Below are 18,927 nucleotides of genomic sequence, written 5' to 3'. Positions count from 1 at the left end.
CACCTGAGTCACAGCACCTGCACCTGAGCCCCCACATGGAGATGTAGTGAGCCTGGCCAGACGCTGCAGGCCAGGGCACAGCGTGGGCCTCTGGGCCACCCAGCAGCACCACACAGAAGCCAGGTGGGCAGCATGCTCTCTCCTGGCTAGCCTCGTAGAATGGCTCCTGCATGAATCCATGGGGAGCCCATCCAGCCCCTGAGGTCCTAGTGGCTGAGGCCTGGCTCACCCGGAAGAGGCCGTGTGGGGGCTTCCCCGGTGCGTGAGCCCTGGCATCCCGGGGGAAGGTAGCAGGCGGAGTGAGAACAAGCTCAGCGGACACCCAGCATTCTCACTGCACCTCCGTCCCCATCACCCCCACCCACAGGTAGCTGGCAAAAGGTCGTAGCCCCCCGCCTGGGTGCCACAGGAGGTTGGTCGGGGCCTCCTGATGGTCAGCGCATGTCATAGCAAGCAGTCGAACTCCCAGTCGAACGACTGCCCGAGGAGACAATTTGCATATTAGGCTTCTATTAATTATCTACACTAATAAAAGACAAATATGCTAATTGACCGTACCTTCACTATACACACCAGTCAATCAGAAGAGTATGCAAATTAACCCAACAAAGATGGCCGTTAAATTTGCATACTGCAGGTGGGGAGGGGCAGCGCCATCCGCCGCCCACCCCAACCCCAGGATCTGGCCTGCCATGTGCTCGACCCGGGGCGGCGGGGCAGGCACCGCGGGATCGAGCCTGCTATCTGCCACCCGGGGAGCGGGCCTAAGCCAGCAGGTGGTTATCTCCCGAGGGGTCCCAGACTGTGAGAGGACACAAGTCGGGCTGAGGGACACCTCCCCCCCACCAGTGCACAAGTTTTTGTGCACCGGGCCTCTAGTATAGGATAAAAGGGTAAATTTACAAAGAAGACATACAATTATAAATAGTTGGATTATAAATATATAAATTAAAGACAAAACATGAGATCTAAAACTATAAAACTCCTAGAAGAAAACATGGGATAAAAGCTTCATGACATTGGATTTCAGAATGATTTCCTCAATATGACACCAAAGTATGGTCAGCAAAAGCAAAACAGACAAATGGGACTGTATCAATCTTAAAAACTTTTATGAATCAAAGAACACAGTTAACAGAATGAAGCAACAACCTAGGTATTGGGAGAAAATATTTGCAAATCATATACCTGATAATGGATTCATATCCAGAATATATAAAGAACTCCTACAACTCAACAACAAAATATCAAATTACTCAATTAAAAAACAGGTAAAGGACTTACACAAAATTTCTCCAAAGAAGATATAAGATGGCCAGAAAATATGAGAAGATGCTCAACATTACTAATCACCAGAGAAATGCAAATTAAAACCACAATGCGATATCACTTCATGCCGATTAGGACAGCTACTATTAAAAAAATAAAAAATACCAACCCCCCTAGACCAAACACCAAAAAGTAACAAGTGTTGGTAAAAATGTAGAGAAATTCTGCTGGTGGGATTATAATATGGTGCAAACACTATGGAAAACAGTACAGCACTTTCTCAGTAATCTCGTGGCTGGATATATATCCAAAAAAACTGAAAGCGAGGTCTCTAAGAAATAGTTGCACACCTATGTTCACAGCAGTACTATTCACAATAGCTAAGAGGTGGAAGTAACAATAATGTCTTTCAATGGATAAACAAAAGGTGGTATAAGCAAACAATTCTGTCACATTTTACAACACAGATTAACTGTGAGGGCATGGTGCTATATGAAATAAGCCAGTCACAAAAAGATAAATAATGTATGATTCCATTTACATGAAGTATTTAGAGTAGTCAAATTCAAAGAAACAGAAAGTTATCAAGAGCTGGTAAGGTAGGAGAAAAGGGAAGTTATTGTTTATAAGGCACAGTTTCAGTTTTGGAAGATGGAAAAATTTCTGGAGATTTGATCCACACAATGTGAATATACTTAACAATGCTAAATTGTACATTTAAAAATGGTTAAGATGGTAAATTTTTATTTTTATTTTTTACCACAATAAAAAAAAAAAAGTGGTACATCCTCACAATAAAGTATCTTGCAGCTATTAAAAGAAACAAAAAATGTCACTGTATACTGCCATGGAGTGTTCTCCAGGACCTAACACTTAAGTGAAAAGGGCAAGGTGGAGAAATGTATAAGGTATTCTACCTTTAAATGCAGGGAGTGTGCAGGTAAGTATATAAAAATTTCCTCTATTTTTAAATGATGAATAAAACTCAGAAAAAATTCTTAATAGTTTTATATGGGGAATGGTGGAGAGGGTAGGGGGGTCAGGGATAGAAGCTAGGCTGCTCTATGTGAACCTTGCTTTATAGTTTACAGATTGGACTCTGAACATTTGTGTGAAAAATTGAACTACCATACAATCCAGTAATCTCATGACTGGAGATATATACATATAATGTTTTACACAATTATAAAATAATATTAAAAAAATTTTTTAAATATATTTTATTGATATTTTACAGAGAGGAAGGGAGAGGGATAGAGAGTTAGAAACATCGATGAGAGAGAAACATAGATCAGCTGCCTCCTGCACACCCCCTACTGGGGATGTGCCCGCAACCAAGGTACATGCCCTTGACCAGAATCGAACCTGGGACCTTTCAGTCCGCAGGCCAATGCTCTATCCACTGAGCCAAACCGGGTAGGGCATATTAAATTTTTTTAAAAGTCCCCAAAACAGCCCTATCTGGTTTGGCTCAGTGGATAGAGCATCAGCCTGTGGACTGAAGGGTCCCGGGTTCGATTCCGGTCAAGGGCACATGCCCGGGTTGTGGGGTCAATCCCCAGTAGGGAGCATGCAGGACGCAGCCGATCAATGATAATCTCTCATCACTGATGTTTCTCTCTCTCTCTTCCTCTCCCTTCCTCTCTGAAATCAATAAAAATGTATTTAAAAAAGTCCCTTAAAACAGAAAGCAAAATGGAACACATGCACGTTTTTAAATTAGGGGAATCCACTTTAAAAGAGACTAAAATATATCAAACAAGTACAGGATTCTGCCTAAAAAAAAAAAAAAATGCAACTTAAAAATTTTTTAACAGTCTGGGAGATCTGAATACTCACTGGATAATGAATAATATTAAAGATCTATTGTTACATTTTTTAGGTGAGATAACAGTTTTTGTTATGTTTTTTAAGAGTCCTTACTTTTTAGAATTATATCTGAAAATATTTTGTAGATGAAATTATATGATGTTGGGATGAAATATGTTGGGATTTATTTCAAAATAACTTGAGACCCTGCAGATAGAAAAGGGAATGGGGAAAGGAGAGATGAAATTTAAAAGTTTTTCATTGTGTTTTTTTTGTTTTTAAATATATTTTATTGATATTTACAGAGAGGAAGGGAGAGGGATAGAGAGCCAGAAACATCGATGAGAGAGAAACATTGATCAGCTGCCTCCTGCACGCCCCCCACTGGGGATGTGCCCGCAACCAAGGTACATGCCCTTGACCGAAATCGAACCCGGGACCCTTGACTCTATCCACTGAGCCAAACCAGTTTTGGCTAAAAGTTTTTCATTGTTAAAGTGAGTGTTGGGTACAAGGAGATTCCTTATACCCCTTTCTATTTTTCACTAATAAATTTTTTTAATCTTATGATTCATGAATTTCTTAGTTGTCTTTTCAAGCTGATTGTCATGGAATTTAAGCAACAATGATTCGTCAGAAAAGAAACCTAAAGTGCAGTACAGTACATTACCTTTGTAAAAGTGACAGGGATGCTGGCATCCAACTGAATGTGATCTGCAACCTCTGTAAACTGCTGCTGCTGCTTCTGCAATGTTTCCAGTAACCTTGTAATTTCTTGTTTTGCCAAGACAACTCTACAATCATCCTAGTAAAGAGAAGACAGTATTCTTATAAACATGTTAAAAAAGAGATATTATCAAAACTCAAAAAAAAGATCATTTAACATTACAGTATTCAAAGTTAACCTAAGTGTAAATTTGACTAGGTAAAAATAATCAGGCATTAATAAAGAATTTGAGAACCTATCAACAGAAGAATGAATAAATTGTGGTATATAATTCACACATGCAACATTATATACCACTATGAGAATGAACCACAATTACATGTGCTATGAATCTTATAAACATAATGTAGTGTATAAGAAGAAATAACATAAAGAGTTCATACTGTACGATTCCATTACCAAAACAGGCAAAAATAAGAAATGCATTAGAAGTCAATATAGTAGTTTATCCTTAGGGAAAGGGCTAGTAGTTACCAGCAGGAAGTCTGAGGGATTTCTAGGAGCTGGTAATGGTCTGTTACTTGGTCTGAATGCTGGTTATACAGTAATGCCCTGTCCGAAAATTCAGCCAGCTGAACACTTAGGAACACAGTTCTTTATGTATGTTGTACTTCTATAAAACGTTTTTAAAATAATATAAGATATACATGTATTGGTAAAAAAAAAAAAAAAAAAGAAAGAAAGAAAGAAAAAAGAAAGAAAAGAAAAAAAAAAAGGACTTCACATCAGATTGTGAAAAGCCTCACTCTAGATTCCCCAGGCTCTCCTCAAAGTCAAACACTTTCCAGTTTCTCAATTGTTATTCCAGATATTCTATACATGTGCCAATATATTCTTCAAAAGACAAAGATGTCCCAAAAATATGTATGTTCCATGACAGCAGTGGTGTTATCAGTTTTTATTCACTGTTGCATATTCATATTAGTTGATGGAAATTCCATTATTCCAGTGGCTCAGAACAAAAAACTTGAAGTCACTCTTGCCTTCTCCTCCCTAATAACCCACAACAACCTGTCAACAAATCCTACTGGATACCCAGAATCTGGGCATTTCTACCTGCTACTAACCTAGACACTATTCTCTCTCACTTGGAATTCTACAGCAGCCTCCTAAGCATTGAACTCCTTCCTTCTACCTTTGCTCCCCCTTCAATCTATTTTTTACACATTATCCAGAGTGATCCTTTGAACATGTAAGATCAAGTCATTTTTATGCTCAAAACCCCATTTCAATCAGGAAAAACTCAAGTCCTTCCAATGGCCCAAGGCCTTCCTTACATATAATACATATGACCTCTCATTTCAGCTTCTATTATTCCCTCCTTTGCTTACTCCATTCCAGCCACAGTGGCCTCTTTTGCTGTTTCTCAAACACACTAGGCATGCTGCCTCTAACCATTTCCTCAGCTGGAATGCTCTTCTTCCCAATAGGGCTTTACCTAATTCCTTCACCTCCTTCTTCTCTGAGTTCTTGCTCAAGTCTTATCTTCTCTCAATGATGTTTACCCTATTTATTTATTTGTCCTCACCCGAGAACGTCCTCAGAAAGAGGAAGGGAGGGAGGGAGAGAGGAGCATCAATGTGAGAAATAGAGATTGGTTGCCTTCCCTACGTGCCCCAACCAGGGATCAAACCCGTAACCCATGTATGTATGTGCCCTGTGAATCTAACTAGCAGCATTTCAGTGCACAGGACGACACTCAACCAACTGAACCACTCCGACCAGGCTACCCTGACTATTTAATAAGGCAATCTGCTGTACCTCCACACTTTCTCTTTTTTCCTTAGCTCACTTTTTCATATCCTATATAATTTACTTATTTAGATATGTTATGGTTTATTACCCATCTTCTTGCTAGAATGCCAATTCCACAAGATTATGGCTTTTTGCTTGTTTTGTTTACTGATGTATCCTATGTATCTGGAATGTACATGCATATACTAGGCACTCAATACATATTTGCTAAATCAATAGATAAATCCTCACCATTTAGCAAAGTATATCAAATGCAAACTGGGTAACAAATGCCTTTCAATACCTCAACTATCAAAAAACATAGCTTTTCTGCCCTAACCAGTTTGGCTCAGAGGATAGAGCGTCGGCCCAAGGACTGAAGAAGGGTTCCGGGTTCAATTCAGGTCAAGAGCATGTACCTTGGTTGCGGGCTTGATCCCCTATAAGGGGTGTGCAGGAGGCAGCTGATCGATGTTTCTCTCTCATCAATGTTTCTAAGTCTCTATCCCTCTCCCTTCCTCTCTGTAAAAATCAATATTTTTTTTTAAATAGCTTTTCTGTGACATCAAAGTTAAGAACCACTAAATCAGAGCTAGAGAGGTACCCCAAAAAAAGAGCGAGGAAGAGAGACTTCAAAGATTAGCAGACATTTCAGCTAGACTTTGAAGGAGGATTTCCACTAGCAGGAAAGGGAGATATAAACCTGCCAAGCAGAAGGAATAGTACATGGTTGGCAAAGAAGAGTAAACGACTTGGCATGACTGAAGAATGACAGCTAGAAGTTCTAGAACCCACGGTTTTATGGTGGGGAGGGCACATGAAGAAGAGGACACTGATTTGTTGGTGGAGCAACTGGAGGTTATAGAGACCATGTCCTAAGTATAATGTTAATGAATGCAGTAACATATACTAATATAAAAATACTAGAGGCCCGGTGCACAAAAATTTGTGCACTCGGGGAGGAAGGGGGGGTCCCTCAGCCCGGCCTGTGCCCTCTCGCAGTCTGGGACCCCTCGGGAGATAACGACCTGCTGGCTTAGGCCTGCTCCTGGGTGGCAGAGGGCAGGCCCAATCCCTAGGTGCAGCCCCTGGTCAGGCTCAGAGCAGGGCCGATTGCGGAGTTGGGGCGCCGCCCCCTGTCATGCACAGAGCAGGGCGGATCGGGAGGTTGCGATGCCACCCTCAGTCACGCTCAGGGTAGGGCTGATTGGGGGGTTGGGGCACCGCCCCCTGTCACACTCAAGGCAGGGTCAATGGGGAGGTTTCGGCGCCACCGCCTGTGATGCACAGAGCAGGGCCAATAAGGGGGTTGGGACGCTGCCCCATCACTCACAGAGCAGGGCCAATCAGGGGGTTGGGGCGCTGCCCCGTCACTCACAGACAGAGCAGGGCGGATCAGGGGGTTGGGGCACTGCCCTCTATCACCCACAGAGCAGGGCCGATCAGGGGGTTGGGGCGCCGCCACTGTCACACTCAGGGCAGGGCCGATGGGGAGGTTATGGCTCTACCCCGTCACACACAGAGCAGGGCCCGTGGGGGTGGGGGGGGCGGTTGGAGCGCCACCCCGTCACACACAGAGCAGGGCCGATCAGGGGGTTGGGACGCCACACCCTGTCACACACAGAGCCGCAGGGCGATCAGGGGGTTTGGGCGCTGCACCGTCATGCTGATCTGGTGCCAGGAGGCCTAGCGGCTCCACTGATCCCAGTGCTGGGAGGCATATTACCCTTTTACTATATAGGATAGAGGCCTGGGGGCTGGCTGGTTTGCCCTGAAGGGTGTCCTGGATCAGGGTGGGGGTCCCCACTGGGGTGCCTGGCCAGCCTGGATGAGGGGATGATGGCTGTTTGCAGCTGGTCACACACCCTTCAGGGTGGGGGTCCCCACTGGGGTGCCTGGCCAGTCTGGGTGAGGGGCTGAGGGCTTCTTTCAGGCTGACTGAAGCTCCCAACCGCTCCTTTTTTTCTTTTTCTTTTTTTATTCTGGGCCAGCTTTAGCTCTGGCTCTAGCTCTGAGGCTTCCGCTGCTGGTTTGTTTGCTGTTCTATAATCGAAACAATGTATAACTTCAGCTCTGAGATCCCAGCCGGCTATATTTGTTAGAATGTTTCAAACTGCCAGCTCAGAGGCCTCAAGTCAGGCGGGGAACGTTGGAGTCTGCAGTCCCTGGAGCAAGCAAGCCTCATGTTCGCTTCCAGCTGCCTGGCTGCCGGCCGCCATCTTGGCTGACAGTTAATTTGCATAAGGATACGCTGATTAGCCAATGGGAAGGGTAGCGGTCGTACGCCAATTACCATGTTTCTCTTTTATTCGTGTAGAGATTTATTAAAGTAATAAAATAGACTAGTGTGTACCTCTGGTAATTATCTACTTAACATTAAAAATTCTTCTCCTTAAACTATATCCTTCCTATGTTTAAACTACCTACCTGTTGCAAAGTCTTTTCACAATGGAGACAGGCTGTTGAAACCTGGGACAGCAAAATAGTCATATCTTCTTGTTGTTGCCTGAGCCAAATCAATTTTTCTCGAACATGAGCATCGACAACACTTAAAGCCATTTCTTCTTGACGACACAGAGTTTCATGTAGATCAGAAAAATAAGCTCGAACACATGACCGGGCATTCTCCGCAGTACCCGGTACCTAAGAAAATAAAAATAAAGTTTAAGCAACTCTAACTATAACAAAGATTGTATATGTGAAATATGAAAATTTAAATACCATCTATATCCTTAAAAATTCTAAAATTTGTATCTTCACCACAGCCTTTGGATACCCAACTGTTTAAATGACATCTCAAAAGCAAAAGAGTCTCTCTTCTCCAAAATCCAGTTTCCTCCATCTCAATAAATGGCAACTCCGTCCTCCAGATTGTTCAAGACAAAAAAATTGAAACCATCTTTAACATTTTGTTCGTGTCCCACAATTAGTCCCTCAGCAAATTCTCTGGACTCCAGAATATATACAAAATATAATCATGCATCATCACCTCCACCTCTTATCAACCTGACCCAAGCTATTATCATGTCTCACCTGATTATTATAATAGTCTTCTAATTGGTCTTACTATATCTGCCACTGCACACTACAATGTATTCTCCACCCAGCAGCCAGAATGATCTGTTTAAAATGGTAAGTCAAAAGATATTCTTTTGCTCAAAATTCTTCATTCCCCTCAGAGTGAATGCCCACGTCCTCTCTGTATGGGGTGTTCAAGGACAGACTCACTGAGAAAAGGATGCCTGAACAAAAACCTGAAGGAGGTAAGAGAAGAACCACACAAATATCTTGAGGAAGAGCATTCCTGGCAGACAGAAGAGCCAGTGCCTCTAAGGCCTATTCTGCCTCACTCCCCCACCCCAGTCACTCTACTCCAGGTGCACGTAGCCTCCTCAGTTTCATAGCACAACATGCACATTCCAACCTCAGGGCCCTTTCCACTTACTTTCCTCGTCCTGGAATACTCTTCCCCTAAGTATTTTCATAGTTCCCTTTCTCATCTCTTGTAGGTCTTTGCTCAATGTCACCTTCTCAGGGAATGTGTCCCCAAATAGAAATCTAGGTCTCATGCCTGGCCCTCCAAGACAGCTATTCAAGTCAGCTTATACTAATTACTAAGACCTAACTATTCAACTTCAAAATCTCAAATCCATCTACTTCTCTCTATTCTCACTACTTTAGTGAATATTGGTCATAAAGCATCTCTCAACTGGATAATTACAGCAACTGCTAATAGGTTTTCAGCTTCCAATCTTGTTGCTACTCCAATTCATTTTCTACATTGAAGAGCAACTTTTCTTTTTTCCTGTTGTAAATTCTCACCCAAGGATATTTTTTCTATTGACTTTTAGAGAGAAGGGAGGGGAAGAGACAGAGAGAAACTCCGATGTGAGAGAGACACACCGATTGGTTGCCTCCTGGACATGACCCAACCAATGCTGGGGATCAAACCTGCAACTGAGGTACCTGCCCATGACCAGAATCGAACCTGCGACCCTTCAGTCGAAGAGTATCACTGTAAGCCAGCTGGAGAAAGATAAATATCACATGATCTCACTCATATGTGAGATATAATGATCAACATAATTTGATGAACAAGAATAGATCCAGAGACAAATGGTAGGGGAGGGGGGTGGTTAGAGAGCAACCAAAGGACTTGTATACATGCATATTAGCATATCCAAAGGACACAGGCACTGAGGCAGTGGGGGCTTGCCTGGGGTGGGAATGGCTGGGGGGATGTTAATGGGAGGGGAAAAGGAGACATATGTAAAACTTTAGACAATAAATAAATAAATAATAAATTTAAAAAGAAATTATTTCATGATTAGTTCAGTATAATTGCTCAATAAATAATAGAAGGTGAAAGGTAAGAAAGAGAAAGGGTAAAAGGTAAAAAACAAATTTAAAAATCCATACATGTTCTGTGTGGGCCATTCCAATTCCATCTTCCACTATTTGTTCTCCTCCTTCAATGTGCTGAACGATTCCAACTAATTTTCTGGAATAATCTGAGATTTCCTCAGTGAAGGTCCGTATACAGTGAGCCATATCTAAAATTGAGGCTCGGATCTGGTTAGCTTCTGGTTCCAATACTGAATGCTATAAAATGCAACATTATAGAAAAAAGCTCATAGTATTTGACTAATAATATAAAAAATTACTTAAATCCTTCCTATTCATTAAAAAAACCTTCAACCACAAGTGGCTTTTTTAACACATTTTACAAAAGCAAGCATACAAAATGCTAATTTGCCTTCACCCAATAACTATTTATCCTGCAAAGCAATACTTTAAATTTTACAAATCAATTTCTCACTAACCAGGAACCCACAAGTATCTCTAAAATTTTATCACAGCAGTTCATCAATAGACATAAATATTATCAAAACAACCCAGTGCATTATGAAAACATACACTAAAGAAGAGAACTTTTGTTTCCTGCTGGAAAGCTATTTTCATTAAAGAAAGAATCATGATGCCTTTCTACTGAAATTTTTGTTATTCAGAAATTAAATCTTGTTTCTTTTCAGTCTACCAAACAAACGGTGGGCTGGTAGACTAGGTAAATCATCCAGTTTAATTATATTCATACCTTGTGACCTTGGTGTTTTCCATATTCTTTGCAGACACAGCACATGAGTGGGCTAGTCTGGCAGCCTTCTTCCAAGCAAACAAACTCAATGGCATGCACCTGATGCTGAGAGCACATGGTTTTCTCATGAGGTTTGTCAGCGAGAGGCACTCGCCTGTGCTTTGCTAATGTCTTCGTAGAATGAGTAACTTGGGAACACTCTGAGCACAAGTGAGTTGCACATACAGTGCAATATACAGATGCAACGTGAGCTTCATCTTCATCGCAACGAATGATGCTCTGATAAAAACAAATTAATGTCTTAGAGTCTAAGACTTAGACTGAACTCCGATCACTATAGCATGACAAATTTTGAAACATAAAAGCCTATAATCTTTTTTTTAAATAATTAATCAGCCTTTTTATATGAAAATACACTGGTAATTAGTACAAAGGTCATTCACTACTCATCTGAGAAAGTATTCATTTCTATGGGTGAGAAGCTATTCCCAAAATTGGTTATCAATATATGCTAAATTACTTGAGGCCAAAAATAAAACTATTCTCATAAATTCACAGAGTAAAGTTAACTTCCACAAAATCCCTTTGCTTTATAAGAAAGAAACTGAATAGAGGTTAGAATTCTTTTTTTAAGACTAAAACCACTGATATTAAAAACATACCTACTGCTTTAGCCCTAGCTGGTTTGGCTCAGTGGATACACATTGGCCTGCGAACCAAAGGGTCCCGGGTTCGATTCCAGCCAAGGGTAAGTACCTTGGTTGCAGGCTCCTCCCAGACCCAGGGTCTGGTCAGGGCACATGCAGGAGGCAACCAATCCATGTGTTTCTCTCACATCAATGTTTTTCTCTGTCTTTTCCTCTCTCTTCCACTCTCTCTTAAAAAAAAAAAAAAAAAAAAAATCAATGGAGCCCTGGCCGGTTTGGCTCAGTGGATAGAGTGTCAGCCTGCGGACTGAGGCGTCCCAGGTTGATTCCGGCCAAGGGCACATGCCCGAGTTGTGGGCTCGATCCCCAATAAGGGGTGTGCAGGAGGCAGCTGATTAATGATTTTCTCTCATCATTGATGTTTCTATCTCTCTCCCTCTCCCTTCTTCTCTGAAATCAATAAAGAAATATATATATTTTTAAAAATCAATGGAAAAATATCCACGGGTAAGGATTAACAAAAACAAAACAAAACAAAATATACCCACTGCTTTAAATATTATCTGTCATAATGATAAATAGAAAGAAGAGAAGCACAATGCTATTTAGATAGCAATGGGTGTGCATCAGAATTAGCTATAAAGCTTTTAAAACCATGGTGCCAAAAGGGGCTAATGAGGGGGGAAAGGGGACATATGTAATATTTTCAACAATAAAGATTTTTAAAAAATAATAATAAAGATTGCCGAAACCGGTTTGGCTCAGTGGATAGAGCGTCGGCCTGCGGACTGAAAGGTCCCAGGTTCGATTCCGGTCAAGGGCATGTACCTGGGTTGCGGGCACATCCCCAGTGGGAGATGTACAGGAGGCAGCTGATCGATGTTTCTCTCTCATCGATGTTTCTAACTCTCTATCTCTCTCCCTTCCTCTCTGTAAAAAATCAATAAAATATATTTAAAAATAATAATAATAATAATAATAAAGATAAAACCATGTTGCCAAGAATCCAACCTGGGAAATACTTAATTCAATAGGTTAGAGATGAAGCCTGAGTTTGTGTACTTTTCTCTAAAGCTTCACAGGTGAGTCCAATGCACAATTCTAGTTGAAAGCCACTGATTTAAGCAAATAAACAATTAACACCTATGCTGTTAAGTATTAAGCTTTTAGTATATGTGCTGCCGAAGCGAGCACATAAGTATTAAGCTTTTAAGTATTATTTCTAATTTCCATTAATTACTAAAAAGCTTCAAGTTGGAAAATTTTACATGTCAGATCACCAAGAAAGCTTTGCAATTTTTTACTGAATATTAAAAGGCCATAATTAGAAAGGGAGAGATTTGGTATAAAATTTTTCCAGAAATAAAAATTAGAAAATATACCAATGGTGTCACTCAATATCACAAATTAAAAAAAGCACACAAAGTTAGACAGCTTTGTTTGCAATTATGGGAAATATGTACATGTAAAATAAAAATTCATGTCTTCTGTTTTCAAGATCTGACAAGTAATTTACAAGGTCAACATCAGATAATACTCTAATGCAGTGGTTCTCAACCTTGGCTGCACATTAGAATCACCTGGGAATCTTTTTAAAATCCTGATTTCTGGGCCTCATCCTCCGGAAATTCTGTTTCTTTGTTATGGGGTGGGGCCACAACATTAGTACAGTGGGGCCTTGACTTACGAGTGTCCCCACTAACGAGTTTTTTGAGATACCAGCTGTCTCTCTGCCGATTTTTTGCATTAAGTTGACAGAGTAATTTGAGTTAACGAGCTCCTTAACGAGCTCGGTCTCCGAACAAATTAAACTCGTAAGTCAAGGCCCCAGTGTAACAAACAAACAGAATTTCCGGAGGATGAGGCCCAGAAATCAGGATTTCAAAAAGATTCCCAGGTGATTCTAATGTGCAGCCAAGGTTGAGAACCACTGCTCTCTCTTTTGAAATAAAGATAAAATCTAGAATGTGTGAAAGAACTGCAAAAATTTCAGAAAACAATGCTTCAGTTTGAAATTCATTTCAATGATTTACTTTACATAAAGAAATCATGATTTAATAAAAGAGAAGTGAAAATCATTTCGACTTCTTTTACCTTGATGTTAAACATGCTTTTAAAGCTGATCACCAAAATCAATAACTGCTATTTACTACAACCATTCTTATATCCAGAACAGCCTATGAGCTATGCAGGCAATTAATTCCATAAGTGTTAAAAATGTATTTTAATCTGTGTTCATGGACTTCTAATATTTCGGGATATCTACCTGTCTGGAAAAAGAGGATACACCTACACGTAATTTAACCTTCTCATAAAGATATTTAATAGTAGTAATTCCCTCAGGAGCTAGTGCTATCTTTAAGGCATTTTGCTTCTATATTAAATAGCCTCCTTCATAGAGTTTCTTTCTTTCTTTCTTTCTTTCTTTCTTTCTTTCTTTCTTTCTTTCTTTCTTTCTTTCTTTCTTTCTTTCTCTCTCTCTCTCTCTCTCTCTCTCTCTCTCTCTTTCTCTCTCTCTCTCTTTCTCCCTCTCTCCCCTCTCCCCCCCTCCCCCCCTCTCTCTTTGTACTTTACTGTTCACTAGTTCATTTTTGTATCCTCTGCTTTAATGCACATCTTACTCTTCCATAATCTTACTCTTTCACTTTCTGGGATAGAAAGGATTTAGTATAGGGAGATAAGCTTATACACAAGACATAGTTTGGGTATAGTATTATCAAAGAATTCAGGTTTCAGTGTTACTTTTGTTCTGTTGGGATTTTTGTTGCCTTAAGAACTGTAATGTAACAAAAAGTTGTGTTTCTGGGATCCTACCTGCTGGAGTAAGTAAGGTAATATTGTGCTTTTCATGGAAAATATTTTAAATTAAAAGAAAAAATCCATGCTCATAACAAATTTCACCAAGTTCAATCAATACCTACCTCTCCAGATATCCCAATGGCTTCTTCTGCAGCACCATACTGACCAATATGTCCATTCTGTAGTCGTTCCAAAAGTTCCAATAAAGCAAAATTTTTTTTCAATCCCCAAACACCTGAATCTCCTAGAATAAATATAAAAATAAAAACTAAATCTAACAGAATGCAATCATGATCACTTTATCTCATACCTCAACTGTAATTTCTAAGTCATACAGTTAAGCCATTAATAACGTCTAAATTTTAAAAATGCAAATTTCCCCCATTTCCGATTTATGATAGAACAACTGTCTTGATATTCTTTAAAAAACAGAATTCCTCAGCATTCTAAATAGAAACATACTTTCAAGTTTTATTACTTTTCTATCATTTAACTTTATAAATCCTATTCTGTCACTGACTTTTACTATATATTCTAAAATAAGTGCTTTGAATTATTTTTATAGCAACCTAAGGTAAGAAATACAGTTTACATTGCAACCCAGGATCATATGTCATATATATAACTGAAACAAAAGTTTCACACACCAGTATTCACTCTTTCAGTGTGCAACACACTGTTTTAGGTTTATTTCTTTTTAAAACAATTTCGTCACAACTAATTAAATTGATTTCATGACCACAAATAAGCTATGACTCATGTTTGAAAATCCCTGTACAAAAAATACACAACCTAAAATAGCTCTATCTCTAAGTAAACTGGAACTAGAACAGCTAAAGATAATATTTCCCCCACCCTTCATCTAACCTAGAACCCTATAGAAGTCAATGACTATATAAACTCCTTTTCACGCAGATACATCAAAATAATACAACAATCCCTTTTAGGTAGATAAGACTCTAGGAATATCTGGATAAGAAACAATGCTTCTTTTCCCCAGAACTGACCATAAAAGGCCAGATGCATATGCATATATGCATGCATGCAAACGCACTCATTCTGATTCTCTCTCTTCCTAAACCTACAAATAAAAGCCAGATTCTTCAGCAGTTAGAAGGAATATGTCTGTTATGTTTGTTATGGTGAGTTTCTATGCAACAAATACCACCTGACACATTGCTGTCACCTAATCCATATTCACTGAATGAATGCATAAATGAAAGGATGATGGGGTTACTGGCTGCAGGGCTCCCCTTCCTCTTGGCCAAGCTTTTCTTTAAAAAGGAAAAGAAAATGGAAAAGGGGAAGTAAAGGAAAGAACATTTCTTGTTGTGGTCCTCCAAAAAAATTTCAAATTAGGCAAAAAAGCCTCTTCTGACTTTTGTGACCTCCTTTCCCCAGTACCTTTATGCAGCCAATCCAGCATTTCTCCCTCAACCCGCTAACCAACAACGCTTTCTCCTTAATTGTTTACATTTTTCACTCTTATTCTACTACAAGCTCAGTTGTATCTAGTCTATTTATATAAGCATTAAGAAGTATACTAAGCAAGTCCTTTAATTAAAAATATTATCCTGACAATTTTCTAAATATTGTCATCTATATAATAAAAGCCCAGTGACCAGAACGACCAGAATGACCGGTGGCTATGGTGCATACTGCAGCAGCCAACCAGCCTGATCCGGGCCCCAGTCCGCCCCCCTCCCTGGCCGGCCGGGCCCCCAATCGGCCCCCAACACCCTGATAGGGGGTGGGACCAGCCAGCCAACTGCCTGTGCCCCCTCCCCCCCCCGCTGGCCCAGCTCGATGAGCCCCCTCGGGACAGGCTGGCTGGACCCCACCCATGCATGAATTCCTGCACCAGGCCTCTAGTTAAATAAACTCCTAGCAGTATCAACCTACTGTCTAGTAGTATATCACTAATATTTCTGTAACTGTCAAAATAACTCTAAAATCACAATGGTTTAAACCAACAAAGATTTACTTTTTGTTCATGCAAGATATCAGGGGATGGGGAAAACAAGAAAGATTTTCCCCTACTGTCCATGATCAGGGACATAGGCCACTGAGCCTCTAACCACCTGGACCACCTCACCGTATCAGGAAGAAGGATTTACTGCAAGCCATCATAAATCTCTTCTTAACAGCTTCTATCTGGAAGTTGACACTTCATCCTATTCATATTTCACTAGTTAAAAGGGAATCACACAGCCATACCTAACTCTGAGTAGGGAAGTATAATTTTACCACAGGGACAGCAGAGAAGAACCAGAAATATTACGGAAATGTACTGATAACTACCACAATTAACTACTAATATTCTTCTTGGACTAGAGAATAAATCTGATTCTGATTCTCTCACATTAAGTCATTTTCTTCTCTAGAAAAGGGAATCACAAATTATTTTTTCTTTGTTATACTTTAACAATTTTCAAATTATCTGCAATGTACATATACATTATTTTTCTAGTATAACTAAAAATAGATTTTTAAAAACAATGGCATCAAACTATAGCAAGGGTGACTAACACATATTTCACAGACTAAAATCACAGTAAAAATCTAATCTATAAGCTATAGTAATTACAATCTACATCCAAGGCAAAGTTATTGGTTTGTTGGTTTTTCTAATGCCATATGATAGCAATGATGTTTAACTTCAACCTAGAACATGACTAAACCATTGTCTGTCACAAATTTCTGATTTAGTTAAGCATTGAGGGTGGTAACAACACACACTGTGGTATTTATGTAGAAAAGGTATAGTGCCCTTCAAAAGGGAGAAGGGTCCACCCTCCATTTATGAAACGCTTTTTCTAAAATACACACTTCTATAGTTCTCTATAAAGATGATATATATATATATATATATATATTATAGAATAAAAAGCCAAACCAAAGAATGTTGAAATACAGATATTTTTCTTTTCCCCCTAATTATTTCTTGGCTAATAATGCATTAATGTCATCTATAGTAATTAATGTCATCTATAGTAATGATAACACTGTCCTATATTAGTTTTCTGGCAAGTGGACATACTACATATTTATTTAAATCAGAGATTACCAAAACCTTAAGAAACCTATCCTTTCCTTACAAGAAAACATTTAAAATCATGTTTTTCAGCTTTTTAAAGTTTTCCAGTCTAAAAATTTTTCTTTTTTTCGTAAATTATTTTGAACGTGTTCCATTTGACATCAGCCTTAAAACAAATATTGCTACTGACCTAAAGAAAAATGACAACTTTAAACTATTTCTTTTAAAGAAAATTCTGTTATCAAAAAGAATAGATTTATAGAACTTGGGTTTGTAAAATAACTTAAAATGTTAATGTTATCATTTCTAAATCTATTAGTTACTGTTAATAACTAATTTTGAAATATAAAGCAAAGTTTTAAAAGATTTAGGAAACTAAAAAAAAAAATCAACAAAACCTTTACACTTATTTAAACAGAAAACAAGTAATTATCACAAGCCACAAACACTTCTGTTTTGATACCAGTAAATAAAAACATGCTGACACTCAAATTACTTAACTTGTATTTTCATTATTGGCCTATGTATTATAGAAAGATTGTTTTATTGTATCAATGGCTTCAGGCAAAAGAATTTTCTTATTTCTTTGAATAGATTATGTTCTCGGGTATCTTAAAAAGCTCTTCATCTACACTAATAAAAGAGGAAAATGGTAATTGGTGTACGACCGCTACCCTTCCCATTGGCTAATCAGCATATCCTTATGCAAATTAACTGTCAGCCAAGATGGCGGCCGGCAGCCAGGCAGCTGGAAGCGAACGTGAGGCTTGCTTGCTCCAGTGACTGCAGACTCCAACGTTCCCCGCCTGCGCTGCCGGCCTCTGAGCTGGCAGTTTGAAACATTCTAACAAATATAGCCGGCTGGGATCTCAGAGCTGAAGTTATACATTGTTTCGATTATAGAACGGCAAACAAACCAGCAGCGGGAGCCTCAGAGCTAGAGCCAGAGCTAAAGCTGGCCCAGAAGAAAAAAAAAAAAAAGAAAAAAAGGAGCGGTTGGGAGCTTCAGTCAGCCTGAAAGAAGCCCTCAGCCCCTCACCCAGACTGGCCAGGCACCCCAGTGGGGACCCCCACCCTGAAGGGTGTGTGACCAGCTGCAAACAGCCATCATCCCCTCATCCAGGCTGGCCAGGCACCCCAGTGGGGACCCCCACCCTGATCCAGGACACCCTTCAGGGCAAACCAGCCAGCCCCCAGGCCTCTATCCTATATAGTAAAAGGGTAATATGCCTCCCAGCACCGGGATCAGCGGAGCCATGAGGCCTCCTGGCACCAGATCAGCATGACAGGGTGCAGCGCCAAACCCCCTGATCGCCCTGCAGCTCTGTGTGTGACAGGGTGTGGCATCCCAACCCCCTGATCGGCCCTGCTCTGTGTGTGACAGGGGGTGGCGCGCCAACCCCCCCCCCCCCCACCGGTCATGCTCTGTGTTTGAGGGGGTTTAGATCTAACTTTCCCATCTGCCTTGCCTTTAGAATCAAAATGGATGGCGCCCCAACCCCACTGATCCGCGCCTGCTCCTGTGGGTGAAAGAGGGCGGCCGCCCCAACCCCCTGATTCGCCCTGCTCTGTGTGTGGATGGGTGTGCCCTAACTCCCCTATCGGCCCTACTCTGTGCGTTACTGAGGGAGCTCCCCAACCACCTGATGGAGCCTAGTCTATTGATGATAGGGGGGAGCCTCCCAATACCCTGATAGGCACTGCTCTGTGAGTGATGGGTGCAGGGACAGTAGCCCAACCCCCTTTATTCGCTTAGCTCTGTGAAATAATGGGGGACACGACACATACGCCTTATATGGACCTAAGTTAA

At 40.4% G+C, this 18,927-nt stretch overlaps 1 protein-coding gene across 3 annotated transcripts in view; it reads right to left on the bottom strand.

Moving 5' to 3' along the window:
* TRIM23 (tripartite motif containing 23) overlaps positions 1 to 18,927 on the bottom strand; it is a 35,804-nt gene that overhangs the window by 10,814 nt on the left and 6,063 nt on the right. The window contains exons 3-7 of one of the 3 annotated variants that reach the window (XM_006081405.3): positions 14,203 to 14,324; positions 10,635 to 10,913; positions 9,959 to 10,141; positions 7,967 to 8,182; positions 3,749 to 3,883 (exon numbers count right to left, since the gene is read on the bottom strand). In XM_006081405.3, coding sequence (XP_006081467.1) covers positions 3,749 to 3,883; positions 7,967 to 8,182; positions 9,959 to 10,141; positions 10,635 to 10,913; positions 14,203 to 14,324 — 935 coding nt within the window. Of the gene's footprint in view, positions 1 to 3,748; positions 3,884 to 7,966; positions 8,183 to 8,572; positions 9,318 to 9,958; positions 10,142 to 10,634; positions 10,914 to 14,202; positions 14,325 to 18,927 lie in introns of those variants that run through there. The other 2 variants (XM_014452351.2, XM_014452356.2) reach the window with 2 other exon arrangements.

This window comes from Myotis lucifugus, unplaced genomic scaffold (genome assembly GCF_000147115.1).
Source record: "Myotis lucifugus unplaced genomic scaffold, Myoluc2.0 scaffold_0, whole genome shotgun sequence".
Lineage (NCBI taxonomy): Eukaryota > Metazoa > Chordata > Mammalia > Chiroptera > Vespertilionidae > Myotis > Myotis lucifugus.
Note: the sequence above shows the minus strand (reverse complement) of the source record. Positions and strands in the feature narration are given on the sequence as shown.